General features: G+C 43.3%; 1 protein-coding gene across 2 annotated transcripts in view; it reads right to left on the bottom strand.

Annotated features, from left to right (window-relative positions):
- The window catches only part of FYCO1 (FYVE and coiled-coil domain containing 1), a 219264-nt gene that overhangs the window by 124389 nt on the left and 71671 nt on the right, over positions 1-23204 (bottom strand). For both annotated transcript variants that reach the window (XM_030203275.1, XM_030203282.1), the window contains exons 4-6: positions 22045-22170; positions 15964-16070; positions 9469-9612 (exon numbers count right to left, since the gene is read on the bottom strand). In XM_030203275.1, the coding sequence (XP_030059135.1) occupies positions 9469-9612; positions 15964-16070; positions 22045-22170 (377 nt within the window). The remainder of the gene's footprint in view (positions 1-9468; positions 9613-15963; positions 16071-22044; positions 22171-23204) is intronic.

The following is a 23204-nucleotide window of genomic DNA, read 5'->3' as shown; positions in this document are numbered from 1 at the left end:
TGCCGACAAAAAGTGCAAAGAAAGAATTGGAGAAACCGCGGATGATGGAACCTAAAATGGCGGCAAGTCCCACATCAACACCGCCGTCCACTGCATTTACTGCGCAGCGGCTTATTCAATTAACTGAAGCAGTGAAATTGGCTTTGGACCCACAGCTACAGCAATTATCCAGCCAACTTACCGCCTTAGAAGCACTATTAGAGGACACAACAAATGGGATATATACTGCTTAAACATAATCTGATCAAACATTCGTGTGAGATTGATAATCACAAAGAGAATAATAACAAAAATCAGAACTATGACCATAGCTGCTTAGCAATGGAACATTATGCTTTCTGTGGGCTCTCGAGTGAGGCTGGGCACCTGAGAGAAGTTTTCAATTATCATGTTTTTGCTATTAGATCTATTATACCAAGCAGGTGAATAGAAATACAAGATTTGCCATGTGGAATGTAGGGGGTATAGCAATGCCAGTGAAAAGAAGAAAAAATTCTTGCATCCTTGAAAAGACATAAGGTAGACAAAGGGTGCCTTCAAGAAACAAGATTATCCCCAGAGGAGAACCTGAAATTAAAAACACGGTGGGTGGAAGAAGTATTTTCTGCTTCATCAGGGGGCCGCAAGGGTAGAGTTGCCATCATAATTCGCAAAGGCTTGGCAGTCAAGTCAGAACTGATTCAGGCTGATCCAAAGGGTAGTTATGTGTTAGTTAGGCTGTGGATACAAAATCGAGACTTTCTGGTTTTGGGATTATATGGTCCAATCAAGTTCAAAGCATTTCCAACTTCAGCGGAAATGCTTTGAACGGAGATCACAGGACCCTGAAGCAGGTGACGAAACGTTGGACACCGTTGGTCGTGGTCGCAATCAGCGTTGATAAAGTTCCGTTATAAAGAGGTCCAGATTCGAACAAGCTAAGTTGCTTTCAAATTCATGAGTCTTTTGAATTGCTTGTATAGTTTTGGTGAGACCATTTATATAAAGAAGAAAATAAAATAAAAATTGTAGTTTAAAAATTGTAGTTCAGAGGTTTTTGGGCCGATGATGCAGCAGCCCAGCCCCCGAGAGGTATAGAGATACATAGCCGGGGGCTTCTTGAAGCCTTTCCTCTATACACTAATTATGTGTTTTGAATACACATCAATTGAGTATACATTACTTTTGATCTCCTTATCATTCTAGATTGTTGTAATAATTGAAATTAGAGGAGACTTCCTTCATATTATAATTAGTTAGACCTCATAGATTTACCATCCAGGAACACAAAAAGATCAGCACGCACATTCTTGGATCTCCAACGTGTAGCGACGTCAGACTCAAAAGAAACTTTCGGCGTCAGCTTTAGTGGAAGAAATGAAAGGACCTCGGCTTGGCTGGCGGGGGTTGGGGGTCCCCCGCCAGCTGACGGAATTCTTTTAAAGGCAGCCAGCAGCGGCAGGAGGACGCGGACCTCGGCTGGCGGGGGTTGTGGTCCCCCGCCAGCGAAGGTAGGCGACAGCAACGGCGGGGGGAGATTGGCAATGGTTGCGGCTGGGGGGAGGGGGATCGGCAATGGCGGCGGCGGGGGGCTATAATGTGCCCCCTCACTCTGGCCCTGGCCCCCCCTACCGCCGCAGTTCAGATACGCCCCTGCTCCAAATAAATTATTTTGATATTAAAGTTTAGCAAGAATTTGTATGTAAATTTGGGATAATAAACTCCCTATGAATTAACCACTCTGTGAAGATATGACATCAGCTGTCACTCCAAATGTGGTGCAAAATCAGCCACTGTAAAAGCACTGTGGCTTTTAGTTTCTGTTTTCATTAACTGAGGTCCATATGCGCAGAGGCTATTTTGGTTGGAGGTAAAATATGGCCTTTCGTTATTTAAATTATTATATATATTCTGACTTTGATACTATCAGGGTGATTCTAAAGAATTTCAGGCCCTGTTGGGCATGATGAAGATGCAGCATTTTAATCAAACTTGTGGCATGCAGAAGCTAGATTCTATGAGAAAGGAACCTGCAGTGACTGTTTTCAAGTACAAGTTCTGGTCAGCTTATAGTGTAAGTAGGGAAATATTACAGTGAAATGAAGTTTACATATTAGAAAATAATTTGAGAGATATAGTGCTCTTGATTGTAATTTTTCAGAGCATATACTCCTCACATTCAGTAACATCAATGGGCTTTTTTTATTCTGGATTGTGCATCAGGCTAGTATAATGTCCACAGTGTAGAACAGTGTCTGGACTCCTTTACCCTATTTAGTAAATCTATATCTCCTTAAGTCAGTTTTATAACTAAAATACAAAACAGGAAACATCTCAATACTACTTTCTCTCATTACTTGTGCACAGTTTGGATAAGCATAAAAAGCTGGGAATCATTATTTATTTATTACATATGTTCTCACAAAATTCCTGTCTCAGAGGATATTTAACTATATCTGCATTGATTTGGGAACCTAAATGTGACAGACTTGTTCAGAAGTCCTTGTTAAAATGGTTCTCCCAGTTGTCAGGCTGTACTTTCAGTTCCTGAGACTGGAGGGTAATAATCTCCCCGGCCCTGGGTTTAGCAGTGGTCTGCTGACTGCAAACTCTTGACAATCGCCAGTGGGCCTCATTGGTTCACATCAGGCTTGCCAAATTGAAAAAAAATTTCCCACACAAAACCCCGCCCCTGCCGTCATCACCCCGCCCCGCCGTCATCCCCTGCCCCCCGCCGTCATCAGCTCCACCCCCGTCACTAACCGCACCCACATCACTAACCCCACCCATGTCACTAACCCCTCCCCCGACATCACTAACCACGCCCACCGCAACCCGTAACGGTCAAAAATTTCCCGCAGTGGATCGCTGAAAGCCGCCCAATTGGGCTGGAAAACCGCAACCTTGGCAAGGTTCACATTCACACAAGCAGTCTTTAGTTTCGGTTTCAGTTTCAGCTGTGGCTGAAACCCAGCTGCAGTTCAGGTTTTGGCCGAAGCTTTAAAAAAAACAGTTTTGGTTGGCCTCTAGATCATGCTTCCCCTCCTCCCTCCACCTCTGACTCGGCAAAGCCCAGCCTTCTGGGTCATTTTAAATTATCTAAGTGCCCCTTCCCTTGAAAAGTTTAGGGAACCCTGCTATATATCTTGGTAATTTAAGCTTCTCTTTGTTGCCTGAAACATTTAGGACCCAGCATATCTTTCCACTACTTAACTTTTCTCTGAAAAGCGTACTATATAGTTAAATTGTGCACTTGTTTCAGTTTCTCTTTCTTTCTCTGCATGTGTGCATTTTTACATGCAGAAAACTGGTTTTATTTGCATAAATATGAATTTACATGCCTAAAATTATATTTATGATCATTAAAAAAAATTGACAAAACAAAAAAAAACACTTCAAAATACAAGAATTTCATCAGGTCTCTCTCAAAATATGTTTATGTCTGATAGAAAAAAAATGTAGAAAGATAAAGACCATATGGCCTATCCAGTCTGCCCATCCATGCCATCCATCTGTGCTCCCTATCACTCCCTTAGAGATCCTATCTACTTGTCACAAGCTCTCTTGAATCCAGATACTGTTTTCATCTCCACCACTTCCACTGGGAGGCTGTACCATGAATTCACCACCCTTTCAGTGAAGAAGTATTGGCCTAGTGGTTAGGGTGGTGGACTTTGGTCCTGGGGAACTGAGGAACTGGCAAGTCACTTAACCCTCCATTGCCCCATGTAAGCCGCATTGAGCCTGCCATGAGTGGGAAAGCGTGGGGTACAAATGTAACAAAAATTAAAAAAAAATAAAAATAAAATACTTCTGAGTCTATCCCCTTTCACTTTCATCCTATGCCCCCTCATTCCAGAGCTTCCTTTCAATTTAAAGACACATCCAGTGCATTTATGTCGCATAGGTATTTAAATGTCTTTATCATATCTCCTCTCTCCCTCCTTTCTTCCAAAGTATACATATTGAGATCTTTAAGTCTGTCCCCATATGCTTTATGATGAAGACCACTAACCATTTTAGTAGCCATCCTCTGGACTGACTCCATCCTGTTTATATCTTTTTGAAGGTGCAGTTTCTAGAACTGTACACAATATTCTAAAACGAGGTCTCAACAGAATCTTATACAGGGGTATCATCACCTCCTTTCTCCTACTGGCCATCCTCTCCCTATGCACCCAAGCATCCTTCTAGCTTTTGTCATTGTCTTTTCTACCTGTTTGGCCACCTTAAGATTATCACATAAGAATATGATCACACCCAAGTCCCACTTTGCCTATTTTCTTCATCCATGTGCAGTTTTTCTCCTCTCTTCCTTTTCCCTCATTTCATCTCCTTCATCTCTCTTCCCTCCCCTCTATGTCCAGCAATTTCTCCTCTCTCCCTAAGCCCTGCCCTGCCCTCCCATCCATGCTCCTCTGTCCCCTGTCCCCTCCATTCATCCTTTTCCAGCAATTCCCCTCTCTCCCTGAGCCCTGCCCTCCCAATCCATGCTCCTCTGTCCCCTGCCCCCTCCATTCATCCTTTTCCAGCAATTCCCATCTCTCCCTGAGCCCTGCCCTCCCAATCCATGCCCATCCATGCTCCTCTGTCCCCTGCCCCTCCATTCATCCTTTTCCAGCAATTCCCCTCTCTCCCTGAGCCCTGCTCTCCCAATCCATGCCCATCCATGCTCCTCTGTCCCCTGCCCCTCCATTCATCCCTATCCAGCAATTCCCCTCTCCCTGAGCCCTGCCCTCCCAATCCATGCCCATCCATGCTCCTCTGTCCCCTGCCCCCTCCATTCATCCCTTTCCAGCAATTCCCCTCTCTCCCTGAGCCCTGCCCTCCCAATCCATGCTCCTCTGTCCCCTGCCCCCTCCATTCATCCTTTTCCAGCAATTCCCCTCTCTCCCTGAGCCCTGCCCCTCCCATCCATGCTCCTCTGTCACCCTCCATTAATCCCTATCCAGCAATTCCCCTCTCTCCCCTTCCATGACTCCCCCTCGCATCCATGCTCCTCTCTCTCCTCTCGCTCCCATGTCCCATCATGTCCCAGTTGGCCTGGCCTGGCCCGCCCTCTTCTCCCCTCCCCCTTCGCATCCATGCTCTCGTCTCTCCCCTGCCCCTCCCGCTCCCATTGTTCAACTGCCCGCCCTCTTCTCTCCCCCCAACATCCCTTTTCTTTTTTTTTCTTTTTAAATTTACCTCCGTGGCGGTTCCGGCAGCGCAGCGTCAGTGAAGGAGGCGGCGCTCCCGACGTCTCTAGCCTTCCCTTCGCTGTGTTCCGCCTTCTTCTGATGTCAAGGAAATGACGTCAGAAGAAGGCGGAACACAGCGAAGGGAAGGCTAGAGACGTCGGGAGCGCCGCCTCCTTCACTGAGGCTGCGCTGCCGGAACCGCCACGGAGGTAAATTTAAAAAGGAAAAAAAAAGAAAAGGGACGTTGGGGGGGGGGGGAGAAGAGGGCGGGAAGTTGAACAATGGGAGCGGGAGGGCGAGCAAGGTGAGCATGGTGCGGCGGCGCCCCCCAGAGGGAAGCGCCCCCCTGCCATGCTTACCTCGCTTACCGTGTTGGCACGGCCTTGACTTTCACGCCTCTATCATTTCTATCTCCATTCTATGTACTGCTAGAATTGAGGCGGAAAGGAAAAACCAGCAAACACACAGGAAACCAAACAGATCACAGAGCTTCCTGTCTAAGCCTTATCTTTCTTGTCACCAGCAAACTTGCAGTTCTAACTTCAGATATAAGGATATACCACTCTACTCTTTCTCTCTGCATGAGGAGGAAAGGCTTTATTTCACACTTAGATAACATCTTCAAGGTTATCTTGATCAATTGATAGTACTTTTGCAAAACAAAGAAGGAGCACACTTTGGTATTCACTGCCCCCTTCAGCCTTGCACATGCACTTCAGGATCCTGCCTGGGTCCTCGCTCCTCAGTACATCATGCTGCATCTCCTCTCTCTATTCTCAACTCACCCATGTTTTTCTCTGTCCCAGCTCTCCGCTTTTCTTTGTACCTCTCTTTTATCCTTGTCCCACAGACCCTAGTCAGGTTATCAGTTATGGTTATTTTCTTACAGTGGTTTTTCTGTTTCTCCAGTATCCCAGTGACAAGACTGCCTCACGCCTTGCTGCACGTTTGGTACCCAATCTGCAGCACCACCAAGCCAATTCAAAAAGCAACTTTTCTTACTAATCTACGTCATGTGAGTGGTTATATAGCTGCTCAAGGTATGTGGAGGGGCATTTTCAAAAGGATATCCAAGTCAAAATAAACACATCCAGCTCATAACATCTAAAAAGGATGCGTGTATTTTCCAACACGAAATATGTCAGGATTTCCTGTTCAAAAATACGTGACACGGACGTTCCTGTGCTGAGGACGTCCAGCATGAACAGCCGTTTTACAATTTGGAACGTCCTTGAACAGCAAAAAAGCAGGGACAAGGATGACTGCCTGGCAGCATTATTAGAAGAATGGCCACACAGCATCCCGACAGAGCAGGGGGACAGCATAATGGTTAATGCAGTGGACCTTAAACCAATGGATCAAGGTTCAAATCCCACTTTAACTCTTATTTTGTAATTGTGAGCTGTCCAGGAACAGAAAAAATACATACTGTACCTGAATGTACACCACTTAAATAGCAGGTGGCTTATATATATTTAGGCACAGTATATATTTTTCTGTTCCTGGAGGGCTCACAATTACAAAAGGGATGGGAAAAGCAACCACTTGGGGATTACGGAGGTGTCATTTCTTAATCCCTCTAGTGGTCAGCTGCTCAACCAAAGCACTTTTTTGTAACCTGGACATGACTGAAAAAGGATGTCCTCCTTTTAAGACTTGGATATTTCTTCCCATTCAGTAATCACTGTTGGGTGTCCTGATTTGGGCTTCTCCCTAGTCCTGCCCAAAACATGCCCCCTTCCTATTTGGACATCCTACAGTGTTGGATGTCCCTTTTCTGCCTTTACAAAATCAGGATTTGGATGTCCATTTGGGCATTTTGAGATGTCCATATGCTTTGAAAAGAAGCTCCTTAGACTCCACTGTATTTTGGGCAAAGGGAGGAAATCAATTGAATTAAGAGGCGATATTTGTCAAGGCTTGCTATTGTCACCCGGCCCCTGCCCCCTGGCCACTTCTTTCCTGTTGTCCAGTCTTTCCCCCTCCATCTTTCTGTAAGCTTCCCGCCTTCTCTCCAGGGCCGTGCCTAGGGTCTCTGGTGCCCCCCTGCAGACTATCAGTTGGCGCCCCCCCCCCCCCCCCCTCCGTCTAGCAGAGCAGGAACAGAAGGGAGCAGGCAAAAAAGCCGGACCTCAGGAAAAAATAGCACTGTATGTATCCCTCATTGATAAGTCTCTGACTCTAAAGTTTAGCAATTTCATTAAAGCAAAATGTATTTTCATAACATTTCAAAGATTTCCAACTCAAAATAGGAATGCTATTTCAAAATGTGAGCAAAGTCCTCTTAGTTTCCAAAGATTCTTTTTCTAATCTCCTTTGCACCAAAGGATATAATTCAGACCAAACATTTATCTCTGATCAACTATCTCAGATCAAATATTTATTTCAGATCAAATATTAAGGTTTCCTTGCTTACAGTCACTTAAATCTACCTAGCCTTTATATAGCTTATAGGATTTAAACACTCTTAAACTGAAATTCACCCTTTTCTATTCTTCATAAACTTCAAGTAATCCTGAAATATTCACATCCTTTTCTCACTAGAGAAACCTCAAACTTCAATCTCCACCAACCTCTTTTCACTCATATTTTCTCATTTACCACATAATCAGGCACTCTTATAATTTCAGTCAACACACACAGGAACTCACAGCTGCATGTCTCTCTTGGCCAAACCGACGGTCAGTTGCTCTCTCACTCTGTTCCCTTCCCGGCAGATTTCTAACAAAAGCTGATCATCCAATCAGAGAACTCTATTTGAATGCAGATTAACATACAGACACTGTAATGGGAATTTTTAGCCAAAAACACTAGATAAACCATTCATTTTTGGATCAAACTTCACATTTTTGATCAGAGCCATGACCTAACATTAAGGCTGTAAACATTTCCATCATTTTTTTATCCATAAATATGCAAATGAAACCTCCCAAAAACAGACTAATTTGCATATGATTTAAACAAATCTGAGCATATGACAACCAAGTACAGACTCCCAGCACCGGCATTCTGCAATTAGATTTAATGCAAATACTTTTAAAACTTATTTTTAGCACTTTTAAAATTTCAGGTTCTCTTTAATTTGAATGCTGTTCAAGCTCTGAAGCTCACCCTGAGTGAGGAGTTATCCCCAAACCAAAGACATATATAGCAATCTGGTTGTATTGTCTCAAGTAACTTGAAGAGCCTGCCTGCCTCAATGAATACTGTTGCGTGTTTCACTTCTGGTTTGCCATGAAAAGGGCAGGGGAGATAGGAGAATCACAACTTCAGGTATAAGATTTTGCAAGTGAGCAGAAGACAGGGACGGCAGGGCAGCGGCGCCCCTCGAAGGCAAGCGCCCCCCTGCCGTGCTTACCCCGCTTACCACATTGGCACGGCCCTGCTTCTTTCCTTCCATTTCTTATATTTGTTCCTTCCTCGTTTCCTTCTCCTCTTCCACCAGCTTGAATCCTCTCTTCCTCTCCTTCCCCATGATCCTCTCCCTATCCCCTTCTCTGTCTCTCTCACTGTCTCACTTCCCATGATCCCCTCCCTTTATCTTTCCGTCTTCTTATGCATGATTCTCAGACACCTTATCACCACATTTTGCTCCCCTTTCCTTCCAGATGGTACTTCACTCTACAATTATCCCTTCTCCAAAATCTTCTCTTCTTCCTCCTTCCCTATTCTCACCACCTCTCAATCCCCACAGAAAAAACAGCAGTATCCCTCATAATTCTAGCTGTCTGGCCCCAGCCCACAGAGGTGAATGCATTCTGAAGAAATGTTCTTCTTCCTCCTCCTGCAAGTCAAGGGGGTAGAGAGGGCATGAACTGGCAAATCAGAGGCTGAGGGAAAGAACAGAAAGATCACAGAAGTAGGAAAGTGAATGGCCAACAGCTGGTGGGAAAGCAGAGAGCCTCGACCTCCCCACAGTTATGCACAGCTGTCTGCCAATCCAAATCAAATCCCTTCTTTTCAACCTAATTCCACCAGGCCTGCCAAATCCTGTGGCAAGGGGCTAAATTCTTCAGCCCGCGTCATAGCAGGAAACACAGGAGACCACAGGCTGTACGTATGGCATAAGCCCTATGTTTATATATTTTATTCAAGCACTCCCTACTTACCATGGGCAGAGACAACATGGACCTTTGGTCTGATCCAAACTTGCTGTTCCTATTTATTGTTTAACCGCTTTAGTTGAATCACAGAAAGCGGTATATCAAATGCATTACCCTTACCCTTAAATGTAATCAAGAATACAACTGCAGAATACAACAGATTATTTTAAACATGCTTAAATAAAGAAATTAATTTGTTACACTACCTTGCAAATGTTGGCCATGCAGCATCTAAATCATAGCCCCTTGAGGCCAAGTCGAATTGAACCTCAGTCAGCTCGTACAGTTGACCAACAATATCTGAACTTATCTTGGGCTTCAAAAAGGGACTTCTTGCATAGTACCAGTCACTAGATTAAAAAAAGCACACAAAACAAAATTGCCTCAATAAAGAAAAATAAAGGGGTGCTAGTATATGAGGGAATGAGCTGTCCCTTCAGCAATATGTGCAAGGAATTGGTCAAATCCCAGAGCTGGATGGAAAGAATTAGCTGTGCTCACCTTAACAAACTTCCACAGAACTTTCTGTCATCAGTGGCAGGTCAATCAAGTGCTAGACTCTCAAAGGGTTAATCAAAAATGTCAAAGCACTTAGACTTACAAAGTTCCAAGGTATTTGTGCAACTTTCTAAATCTAAGTGCTTTGAATTTAAACCTCATAGTAACCTATGTAACTTTGCAAGTCTATGTGCTTTGGAAATGAGACTCAAAGCCTACACCTATACTCAGCATTTTCCTGCAAATACAGATTCATCCTGGAGCTTCCAAAGGCCTGTAATGCCAGTTCAGTGCTGCAGAGCAGGCCTTGTCTATGGTAACTGCCATTAACGCTGCAACTTCAGCTTGAGCTTTTACATGACCAGACAGGCTGATCCATTCCTGGTTCTGCGCCATTGAAGGCAAAGAGTTTTAAAGCTCTGTGTCCCAGTTATTCCCTTTAGATTAGCAAAGCTACACAGCTCCCTACCTGGAATGGGGCAAACCCAGGGCTGGAACAGCATGGTTGGCTGGTCTGGAGTGAGTTGCTAATTCCAGATTTGCCATTCATTTCTAGTCCAGCTTCTTTGTTCACAGTGAGAAAGAAATTTATTTTTTACCTCACCTCAGAACCCTATGAACTGTAAAAAGATATGCACTACAAGCTCCTGTGAGGGAAATTTACATAGCCATTAAAATTCAAATGGAATACAGTTCAGTCTCACTGGAGGAAAATATTCTTAGCAAATTAGGTCCTGAGGGAGGGCAATTTCAGTCAAATCACACTTGTAAATCATTACACATGTAAATGACTTTGAAAACTATCTTTGTTGGGGAGAGGGGTCTTATGTACCTTCATTGTGTAAAATAAATAAAAATGATCTGAACTTTAAAAAAAGGTGACTCTTTGTTATGTTTCTATAATATTTAATGCTCTTAGCATATTCTAAATTCTTCTTAGCAGCACTTCAGCAGTAAACAGCATATTTCATTTGCATGCTCTAAAACCACAGGGTACAATATTCAGTGGTCAGCGGATTTTAAGCTGCTGGTAGCTGTGGGCTAGATTAAGCCCAGATATTCAATGTCAGGCTCCGGCATTGAATGTCTGGGTCAGTGCTGTCACACTGAAGGTAACCATGCACTGGCCAGTGTTTAGACTGGTGCCTGGTTAGCCTGGCAGATAAAATTAGGACGGCCTTCTTTGCCGTTCTAACTTTATCAACATATTACATAGATTACAACATACTTTCCCAGTTAGTAGATAGAATATCAACAGTCATCAGGTAAATCCCAGCTTTGCACCCTCTCTACCCCTGGACTGCCCCATCACTGCCCAGACAGTGTCATGGTGGACAAAGTAGACAAAGAGATGGGGCCTGATGGGATACATCCGAGGGTACTCAGGAAACTTGGAGATGTTCTGGCGGCACCGCTGTCTGACCTCTTCAATGCTTCCTTAGAGGCTGGAGTGGTCCCGGAGTACCGGAGAAGGTCGGATGTGGTCCCTCTGCACAAAAGCGGAAGGAGGAGGATGGGAATTACAGACCTGTCAGTCTGACCTTGGTGGTGCATAAACTAATGGAAATGCTTCTAAAGCGGAGGATTGTGAGGTTTCTCGAATCGAATGGACTGCAGGACCCAAGGCAGCATAGCTTCACTAGAGGAAGGTCACGAATCTGATTGATTTTTTTGACTGGGTGACCAAACAGTTGGATGTGGCAGGGGTGCTAGATGTGGTGCAATTGGATTTTAGCAAAGCCTTTGACACGGTCCCGCACAGGCGACTGATAAATAAACTGACTGGTTAAGTGGAAGGAGACAGAGGGTAGTGGTAAATGGAGCTTACTCTGAGGAAAGGGCTGTTATCAGTGGTGTACCGCAGGGGTCGGTCCTGAGGCCGGCTCTTTTTAACAACTTCGTGAGTGGTATTGCAGAAGGGATGTCTGGTAAAGTTTGTCTCTTTGCAGATGATACCAAACTCTGTAATAGGGTAGACACCCCAGAGGGTGTGGATGGTATGAAGAAGGATCTAGCAAAGCTTGAAGAATGGTCTGATAATTGGCAACTAAGATTTAATGCTAAGAAATGCAGGGTCATGCACTTGGGATACAATAATCCAAGGGAACAGTACATTATAGGAGGGGGTGAAGTGCTTCTGTGTAAGAAAGAAAAGCGGGACTTGGGGGTGATTGTGTCTAATGACCTTAAGGTGGTCAAACAGGTAAAAAAAGCAATGGCCAAAGCCAGAAAGATGCTTGGGTGCATAAGAAGAGGTATGACCAGCAGGAAAAAAAGAGGTGATAGTGCCCTTGTTTAAGTCTCTGGTGAGGCCCCATTGAGAGTACTGCATGCAATTCTGGAGACCGCACCTACGGAAAGATATAAACAGGATGCAGTCGGTCCAGAGGGCGGATACAAAATTAGTAAAACATATAGACATATAGGGACAGGCTTATGAACCTCAACATGTTACGCTGGAAGAGAGGCGAGAGAGAAGGGATATGATAGAGACGTTTAAATACCTCAGTGGCATCAATATACAGGAGATGAGCCTTTTTCAAATCAAGGAAAACTCTGGAATGAGGGGGCATAAAACGAAGTTAAGAGGAAATAGGAGGAATCTAAAAAAAATACTCTTTCACCGAAATGGTGGTAGATGTGTGGAATGGCCTCCCAGTGGAAGTTGTGGAGAAGAGGACTGTGTCAGAATTTAAGAAAGCCTGGGGTTGGCATGTGAGATCCCTTAGGAAAAGAAGTTAGTGGTTACTGAGGATGGGCATACTGGATGGGCCATTCGGCCCTTATCTGCTGTCATGTTTCTGTGTTTCTATAAAGAAGACATTCAGCATCACTGCCTGGTTAAGTGCCACTCCTTTAACTGGACAGGAGTCTTTCCTGCCCAGCTAAACCCTTTTGAATATCGACCCCAGAGTTGTTAAACCTCAGCGACCAAAAAATGTAAGCCAACACTCTACTCTCTTTCAAAGTATGCAGGTGGACTGTGTAGGGCTATCTGCTCCCAACTGATGAACAAGGTATTAAGGTGTGGAAGCATGGCTTAGTGATTAGAGCACCGGTCTTAACATCCAAAGGTGGATGTTTCAAATCCCACTGGTACTCCTTGTGATCTTGAGGAAGGCACTTAACCCTCCATTGCCTCAGGTATAAAATTAGAGTGTGAGCCCTGCAGGGACAGGGAATACCCAGTGTACCTGAATGTAACTTTGAGCTACTACTGAAAAGGTGAAAGCAAAATGAAAATAAATGAATGGAGTACTGGTGTCTACTTTATGAGGCACTATCTAGCTGTTGCTGGAAGTATGTTAGCAGAACTGCCCCTCCCCACAAACACTGCATTCCTTAGGTACAATATTCAGCCAGTGTTATTCCTAGATATTCAGTGCTGGGCCATGTCTGTGCTTCGGCATTGAATATCTGGTTTATGCAGCACCAGCTAATACATAGCCGCTTGTCAATATTCAGAACTTAACCAGCCAGAGGTTGCCACATGAAGATAGGACTGTATTTTATGCTGTCGCCTTTATGTTGTTAACCTGTCCAGTTGAGTACTGAATTTTGTCACTTAACCGGTCAAGTGCTGACTCCACGTTTGGAACCCCCCCAAAAACAGTTGGCGTTCACTTAGGTGCTAACTGCTCATTTTCAGCAGTGATAACTGGTTAAGTGCCACTGAAAATTAGTGGATCGTTTTGAATATAGACCAGTATGGTTTTATATACCCCAATAAACATGAATAAATACAGTCATTTTATATAGGCCTTTTCATTATAAAGACCCTTTTACTCACATAGAAGGGCTTTTTTAAAATTAGCCCAGAGGTTACATGCTCAAAAGCATAAGTAGTGTGTTCAAGGGCAGCTTTTGGGAGGAGTGCAGACGGAGTTTACAAATTTGTGTCTGTGCATAAACTTTGAGCCGGATTCAGTAAATGGTGCCCAAAGGTAGGCGCCATTAAGATCCACGTTAAGCGACAATTCTATAAAGCTTGTTTACCACTAAGTGACCTTTACAAAATGGTGCTTTTAGAGCAGATTCCCTGGTGTAAATCCTAATTTCTGGGAATGTCCCTGACCCACCCATGCCCCTCCTATGCCCTCTTCTGAGTTGCACTCTATGAAATTTAAATATAGATGTTAAAGAATAGCCACGCGCTGACACGTGCACAAATTCAAATTAGTGCCAATTGATTGTTAGCACCCAGTTGACTAGTTTGTGTGCACATCTGGGATCCACACCCAACTTTCGATGACCTATATAGAATCCAGGGGTTTATGCATGCACATGGAATGGAGGAATAGCCTAATGGTTAGTGCAGTGGGGTAAGAACCTGGGGAACTGGGTTCAATTCCCCATCGTAGCTCCTTGTGACTCTGAGCAAGCCACTTAACCCTCCATTGCCCCAGGTACAATATTGTCCCCTAGGGCCAGAGAAAGTACCTGCATATAATAAATGTAAACTGCTGTATATCAAATCCCAATAACGTCAGTGCCTAGTCCCCGAGCAGGAATGATTTCTGCTGCTTTGCCCCAAGTATTTTATAAAGATACATAAGCAACTATATGGCTTTATAAAACACAGCAGCCTCAAAATAGGCACCTATTTGGCCTTCACACATAGGCAGCCTGTTATACTATTACCCTCTCATTGCCCATATAAGAGTCCTTTTATATCCTATGTCACGGTGGCTTGGACCTCCTACATCCTCTGTACCTTGGTGCTCTTTGTTTGGAACATTATAATTCATAATTACTCTATATAGATTCTAGCATCAGTGAACTAAACTTCTCTACTTTTGAAACAGTCATTGCACTGTAATGCCGGCCCACCTTTGCTTACTTCAGCAAATGCATAGCAATTTTTGTGGCTTTGCAGTTCAGGAGGGCATAATTTGAAAAGCCAGCCACAGATTCTGTAGTTCTACACCCTACCATCCTCTTTCCTCTCACCTGGAGCATGCCAGAGTTAGTCAAAGGTAGAGGTACCATCTAGGAGAGAATGAAGTCTTCCAAACAAAACATCAGTTATGAAACTACAGGTTTTCAAAGAACTTTGGTGACATAGCCTGAAGGCTGGCCACTGTATAAAGGCAAGTAGATTTATCAGCTTATTTTTATAAATTATAAACGACCTGTTTAAGTAAGTTGGTAGAAAATGCAGTTCTATTTTATTTATTTATTTATTGCATTTGTACCCCACATTTTCCCACCTTTTTGCGGGTTCAGTGTGGCTTACATTACGTTATGAAGACTGGAAGTACATTTTGTTACAGCTCAGTTATGGATTACATTATGAGGTGTTATGAGACAAGTTTTTTAACAAGGAATATAATAATGGAAAAGATCATTGAGACATTGGAAGGAAAGAACGGGAAACTAAGAGGGGCGATACACTGGGTAGTTTATCTGTTTACAATTAGGACTTTTATTTATATGGTCCTACCAGATAAATTTATTCAGACAGTGGTTCAATACCACCACTATATAATAAATTTAGACTGGTTTGGCAACCCAGCATTTAAAGAAAAAAACATAGATGTGGTCAGAACCTGATCTTGATTGCATAAGAGCTTCTGAGCATCGACCTGTTATTTCCTGCTTTGAAGGGATCACAGTGCATTTCAGCTGAGCCAGAGATCTGTGTCAGTAAACCAGAATAAATGACTACTAGTGTTTTAATGAGATTGACCTTAGGGAAACAGAACTTGCACCACTTCCACATTAAATGCGAGCACCTGAGTGGCATCCTGCTTGATTTCCACTTTGTAGAGTTTTCTAGATCATGAAAATGATGTGTTAAGAACTGGATCTATCTGGTTTTTAACCTACTTCCCAAAATAGGACAGAATGCACAGGAGGTTGCGTGTGTGTGTGTGTGTGTTTGTGTGTGTGTGTGTGTGTGTGGGTGTGGGTGTGGGTGTGGGGTCCTAGTTACTTTTCCATTTGGTGTCCTATCCACACCTGACAGGGGATGGCTATTTTCAGATCTGTGCATATACTCAGATCACATGCACACCTCAGAAAGAAGCCTCCTTTACTTCAGGGTGGAACTTCTTAATCTTTTTAAAAAGAAATACCATTATCTTTTTTTTCCATTCAAGTTACAGAACGATTACAAGACATGACAGGAAATGGAAATTCTGGGAGTAATTGTTCACTTTGGCGAATATTCTGTCAGTCAGAAAGATTCCCTTCCCATGTACCTGGTGACCTTGTTGTTCATGAAGCACTGCTGCAGCGTATCAGCCAGACGCTGATGTACCAATGAGTACCGCAGGAAGGCTCTTCCCTTCCCCAGGGAGGTTTTCAGCTAAACAGAGAGATACATGACAAATTGAGTACTAAAACAGAGAAATGTAGGCTTCCAGTGCATTTCATAATCTTCTTAGGATTCAGTATCTTTAGCCATCCTCAATTAAGCTTCAACACTACTGCACATAGTGTAGGCGGGGCCCTGGCTGAGTAGGAGGGGCTTTCATTGTGACATCACAGAGTACAAGCAGCCTTGAGTAGGGTAAGTGCACTGCTTCCTATGAGCAAAAAAAAAAAAAAAAGGGGGGGGGGGCATGTTTTTTTGAACATAAATGATCTCAGTCTGGTTTACCACCCCCCTAATAATTTCCCTTACCAAAACAGGTACACATCTGTAGCAGGATGGCATGGTAGAAAGTTGACTTTTGACAAAAGTTTAAAAAACAAAAACAAACGCAAGGAAACCCAATGGTTACTTAACAAGCTTCTACCTGCTAAGCAGCAAGATATATTCACTATATACAAGCCTGGCATCTTCTGCTCAAGGGCTAAATAGATAGGAGTTGTAATGTCTGTAGTGATTACACAGGAATCAGCAAAATCAGAAGTATATATATATCAAACGGCCCTTTATGGCCATGGTGCTAACATACTATGAAGAATCCTAGTCTTTACTATTTTGGATTTTGTTTCAATGCTAACAAAATAATACTACATGCGGATGTATTTGAAGACTTTTCTCAATCACTCTCTCCATTCTGTACCTCATATAAATCTGGGGTGGAGGGAAGGAGTGCTATATAGATCCTTATCAGAGTACCATGCAGATATTACGCTGATCCAGACTCTATCAGGAGCATCTGACAAGTGAACTCAGAGTCTTTTTTTTTTTAAGCAGAAGCTTGGCTTAAATAAAAAGATTTTGTTGTAAAGAGGTGTGCAAATATCAAAATGATTTTGAATACTTTATGCAATTATGAACTGTATTTGAATAACTCTAATAACGCTTTGAATAAACTGTAGTTCCATATGCCTTCTTAAATTTGTATTTATAAAAGTATAGTCCTATGGGATTAGGAGAGTACAATATAAATCTAAGATTAGATTGCAAGATGAAATAGATCAAACAGAAACAAACAGTAAAAGCAATAGAATCCAGAACTGTATTAATGTTTTCGGCAAGATACCAGGCTGCTTCAAAAACATTTCATAAATCAGAAAAGCAGACGTTGTATACCCCTTTTGCTTTCATGTCTCACTGATGCAGACTGCCACGTCCCTCATTACTCTCCTAGGTTCCTGTATGGAAATGTGAAACTGATACAGGAGTTTCCCTGTGGGACGGTTAGAGAAAGAAGAAAAGCCAGCAGCTTCCACCTTACCACTTCCCAGTTCCCACAAATGACAGAGGAAAGCAGCAATGTAAGATATGGTGAGCAAGCTGTGGAAGCTATGAATCTCCTTTTGCCAGGCGCAGCATGCAGAGTGACTACCGGGACATAGAACAGGGAGCTGAAACAAAGGAGTCCAGACAGAACATGGATAGATGAGCTCATTGCTTGACCAGTATTGTGTGGTTACAACCTGTGGTAAACAAAACAGAAAATTTTATTAGAAGTTTGAAGACTTCAAACTTCTAATAAAATTTGGATTAAAGAACATCCTCCAGTTTCTGGTATCTTTGGTCACTCTCCCACTTTTTGTGTTTTGTTGTCCTCAGCGTGGGGCGTTTGAGTTCTCCGCTTGCCAGCGGATCTTCTCTTACAACCTGTGGTAATCACATGGTTAGGACATCGGCCTGAAACTAACACAGGACAAAAGCAGGAAGCAGGACGTTTCTAAGCTGCCTTGTTTTTCCCATTCATAATTTGGATGTTTCAGTTTGAAAAATGGATGTTCACGCTGGACGATTTTGGTACATGGAAGTCCATCTCAAATGTATTTTAGAACTGGATAGCCTGTTCTAAAATCAGTGGTGTACCGAGGGCAGGGTGGTGGTGGCGACCCATCCCAGACGCAGGTCTTAAAGGGGTGCTTCCATGGGTGTCGTTTCCTCCCCCCCCCCCCAATTCATGCAGTGCTGCCAAGGAAGTCTACCCCCCCAGGATGTGAGGTGCTGGTGCTGCTGCCATAGGTGTCCCACCGCCCCCACCCCCACCCTCGACAGGTGCGGTATCATGTATCGCTCTCCCTCCACACCACCCCGCTCTGCAGGCCTTTAAACTTCCATACCTCTAGCAGCGTCAGTCAGTAATGTAAGCACTGCCTACGGACAACCTTGGAAGCCTTCTCTGTACAATGTCCTGCCTACACGGGAAGCTGTACAGAGAAGGCTTCTGGGGCAGGCCCAAGGCAAGTGCTTACATTGTTGATGCTGCCCGTGGGCCTGGAAACTTGGAGGCCTGCAGAGCGGGGCAGACCACAGGTAAAGGGGGGTGGAGAAAGGAAGAAGATTGCGATGCCAGACCGAAGGGGAAGGGGAAGAGGGGGTAGAGAGAGGAGAGAGAGCAATGCCAGACCGAAGGGGAAGGGGAAAGGAGGGTGAAGAGAGGAGGAAAAGCTATGCCAGACCAAAGGGGAACGGGAACAGGGGGTGGACAGGTAGAAAGGAGTGAGAGCGATGTTAGACATCAGGAGAAGGGGAAAACATGGTGGAGACAGGAGGGAGAGCAATGCCAGACCAAAAAGGAAGGAGGAAGCAAGAGCAAGGATGAAGGGAGGGGGGAGAGAAAGGTGGGACACATGAGTGAGGGGAGACTGGGAAAAAGCTGGAGCTGGGGAGGGAGAGAACAAGATGCAGAGTACTATGGGACAGGGGAGAGAAGAAGGCACAGAAGGCAGATGTTAAACATGGGGGGGAACAGGGACACAGGAGGCAGATTATGGAGAGGAGAGATAGGGAGCCTGGGGAAATGATGGTGGACATGAAGAGAGAAAAAAGTAAAATAGACAGGAGATACTGGAAAGCAGAATATGGATGGGGATGGGGAGAGGAGAGGAGATATAAAGATGGAGAGAGGGGGATATGCTGGAATGCATGATGTAAAAAGAAGACAGGGGGCACAGGATGGATGGAAGGGAAAGTAAGGGCAGGAAGTGGATGGAAGGGGCAGAGAAAGTGGGCAGACACCACGTGGAAAAGGGGAGAGGGCAGAAGCAGAATGGAAGAGAGGGCAGACAGATGCTGGGTGGGAGGGGGAGAGTGAAGAGAAGATGAGGAAAGCAGAAACCAGAGACAACACAGGTAGATGTTTTGTTTTGTTTTTTGCTTCAGGATAAAGTTGTATTGTAGCTGTGGTAATAAATAGAAATGAAAATAAGGTGATCTTTTTATTGGACTAATTAAAAAATGAAAATAAGGTGATCTTTTTATTGGACTAATTTTAATACATTTTTGACTCAGAGACCAAAACCCCCATCCTCAGGTAACAGTAGTATACTGTACTGGCCTGAGGAAGGAAGTTTTGGCTTCTGAAAGCTAATTGAAAAATGTATTAGTCCAATAAAACCGTTATCATCTTATTTTCCATTTTTTTGTTTTATTTCTGTTTGTTAATTTATAAAGTGCTGATTGGTATTTGTCAATTTTTTCAAACTTACATCTACTATCTTTTGCACAGTACTAGGGGAAGTACAGAGACAGAGGTGTAGCGTGATCAACAGGACGCTTCCAAAGAAACCAAGGAATGACACAGCAACATTTTTGTGGACACGATTCTCCTTTCAGTTTGGCTTGTGTTTTCTACCAACGTACCCTGCATATCCACCAATCATTAGTCTTTTTAAAGATTTGATTCGGTTCAACTCCACTTACTGGCGTTTACCATATACAGGCTCCTGAAACATGGTGCTGTGTCGAGTTATCTTCTACTACTGAAGAACATTTTTATTCCTTATTTTTTGTCTCCTTGGTTTATTTGAAAGCATCTTGTTGATCATGCTACTCCTCTGTCTCTGTGCTTCCCCTCATAGCGGATCCGGTTTCTCCACTTTTGCGGTTGTTTTTCCACAGTACTAAGGGATATGCATCATTGATTCTGTGGTATTGCATTGTATGCTGAGTCTGGCTTATTAGGGGTTCAGTTTAATTTTTGTCTACATATTTATATTTTTAGTTTGTGGTTACTTAATCTATACTGGGTCAGGGTGTATCTTTGCTCTGTGTTTGTGAAAAAGACATGGTTTTCTGTTGGCAGGATCATCTAATCTGGCTTGGTTAGTTTTACAATGGGTATATTGATGTTCTAGTGCTCACTGCAATGTTTAAGATTATGCCTTTTCCTAGGTACATCCTTGATGTGTGGCTTGTGGATTATTAATAAAATAATTTTTTCATATAGAGGAGGAGGGGGTGTTAAAAATGATCGGCCCCAGGTGTCAAATATGCTAGGTATGCCATTGTCTAAAATACATGTGAGATGGACGTCCATTTGTGACATTCTGGACGTCCATATTGTGAGCTGGATGTTCTTTCTACAACGCCCCTCTATGAGTCTGTCCTCAAGGAAATAGAATTGGAAAATATATTTTGTCGCCATTTAAAAAATTGGTTTTGTACTAAGGGCCCTGTTTACTAAGTAGCGCTGTAGGCGAGCTAACATTTTTAGAATGCGCTAATGCTAGAGACACCCATATATTCCTGTGTAAAAACGCTAGTGCACCTTAGTAAACAGGGCCCTAAATATTTAAGTACACCTTGAATATTATTTGAGAAGTCTGGAAAGCTGGTTTTGGTTCACTGATGTCAGTTTGCATGTGTAAATCATGATTCATGTAAATGACTTTGAAAACTGTTTCATTAACGTTGTTTTTCATATTCTGAGTAGAAGACAGCATGTTTCAGTTCATTCTCTGAAAATGCTGTTACTATACATCAGCAACAAAAAAAGTATCCTTATCTAATCTCTTTCCAACTGTGCACGTGGACTGTGTGGGGCCTTCAGCTGCAGAATGAGAAATAACATGTTACATTTAGCACTGGCATCTGAGAGGGGGGAGAGATCATTTGATTTTCTTCTGATACTGTATGTCAGCCACACCAGTGGCACATATCTCCAAGTAAATCCTATTTAATCTCTCTAATCTGTACAAATAAATATTTTCTGTACTGAGAAATTAGCTCCTAGTGATCTGCTGAAGTCAACCAACTGAGAAAGTGTAATAGACTATCTGCCAGAATGAAATTACTGCCATGCAAAATTTATAGCGGGCAATCAGTGAGAGGAGAAAACAGACAAATATACAAAGACGCACAAGACTCAAACCAGAAGCAGTAAAGGTACCAGGCTCTCTGAAAGGATTTACAATTTAAGCAAAGTGGTAGAGTGGAGAGTAGGATACATGGAGGGGGATAATCAAACAGGGACGACCATCTCTAAGGACGTCCCTACGAAGGGGCGGGGCATCCAGTATTATCGAAACAAGATGGGCGTCCACGAAGTGATTGGCTGAGAGAGACCTGGAAGGGCATAATCGAAAGGGACGTCCAAATAGTTTTGATTTGGACATCATCCGCGTCCCAATCCCCGATTCTCTCCGGCGGTTTTCAGGCACATAAGAAAAACACGTCCAAGAGAAGGACGCTCATCACAAAATCTGAAGAAAAAAAATGTCCAAGCGTTCGTCAGGGATGTCCTTTTTTTTTTTTTTTTTTTTTGAGTGAAGGACGTCCAAGTGTTAGGCACTTGAAAGGACGTCCCTGACGAGCACTTGGACGTTTTTTTTCTTCCGATTTTTGCAATGGGCGTCCTCCTCTGCATGGGTCCCGCTCACAGCAGCCCGAACGAAAGGTGCAGACCTCCCAATAGGTTTCCCACAGTGCATGGTGTCGGAAACGGTAGTACATCGCATCTCATTATAATAGTTTATTTGCATAACGTTTTCGTTAGCTGCTACCGTGACAGGAAAATGGCTCAGAGAACCCTTTTGTGCATGTCCCGGTTTACTACTTACGCGTTAAACTGTCTAGAACCGATTTAAAAACCACATTGCTGGCTCATTAAGTGTAGTGCATCTGGCCCTCAGTTGCTTACCTCTGCAACAGACTTCACAAAGCGGATTCCATCATTAGCTCCTTTCACTTTGGCCAGACAGTCGCAGAAGTAATCCCAGTAGTCTTTCCTGCCTCCCAGAAGTGTAAACTTTTCCTTCTGGTCAAACTTCATGGAAAATGCCCCACAAAACAAAAGAAAAATATCAGTACGAAAGCTTTGTCACAACTGTTAAAATATGATTCCTTTTATTCCAATTTATTAAAATAATTCTTAATAATGGTTTGTTTCCTAAAATTTCTCAATTTGTTTAAGGAACATACAGTCTGTAGTTTAAAACACTACTTTCAAAATAGTTTTTTGAAAAAATTAGTGTGACATAGTGGGATGACTGTTTTGCAGAACCTCTGAAGCTCTCTCTTGCTCTGGTGTTATACACACAGTGAAAAGGATCCAGTTTGATTTATCCATTTGCTTTGGCAAGGATTATAGTACAAATGCAAAATTTTATAATTTCTGGCTGAAAATTCATATTATTTCCACAATTTATTTATGTATTAGGATATATCTCACACCTCAGGGGCACTTTTACTAAGCCGTGTAAGAATCTACGTGCACCCAACGCGCGCCAAAATGGAGTTACCGCCCAGCTACCATGTGGCTCTTGCGGTAATTTCATTTTTGGTTCACGTCCGATACGCGCATCCGAAAAGTCATTTTTATTTTCAGATGCGCGCCAAGTGGCATTTGACACACGTAGGTCATTACCACCCAGTAACCACGCGAGACTTTACCACAAGGTCAATGGCTGGCGGTAAGGTCTCAGACCCAAAATGGGCACGTGGTAGTTTTCATTTTGCTGCATGTCCATTTTTGGGAAAAAAAGGCATTTTTTACAGGTGTGCTGAAAAATGATTCTGTGTACACAAAACATTCATCTACACTACCATAAGCCTTTTTTCAACGCACCTTTGTAAAATGGCCCCTAAGTGACATTCTGGTACAGTCCGGCTGACATTCAGTATTATTTAACCGGCCAGGAACAGCTCCTGGCCGGTTAAATAGCATTTAACTGGCTATCTGCGAATATTCAGCAAGTGATAGCCAGTCATCTCCTGCTAAATATTCACAGTCAGCGCATACCTCTGGATTCTATATATCACACCTAGCATTCCACGCTGAAATCCAAGCATATTCTATAA

The sequence above is a fragment of the Microcaecilia unicolor genome, chromosome 1 (genome assembly GCF_901765095.1).
Source record: "Microcaecilia unicolor chromosome 1, aMicUni1.1, whole genome shotgun sequence".
NCBI classification, from domain to species: domain Eukaryota; kingdom Metazoa; phylum Chordata; class Amphibia; order Gymnophiona; family Siphonopidae; genus Microcaecilia; species Microcaecilia unicolor.
The sequence above is the reverse complement of the archived record's forward strand: the minus strand, read 5'-3'. Positions and strand labels throughout refer to the sequence as shown.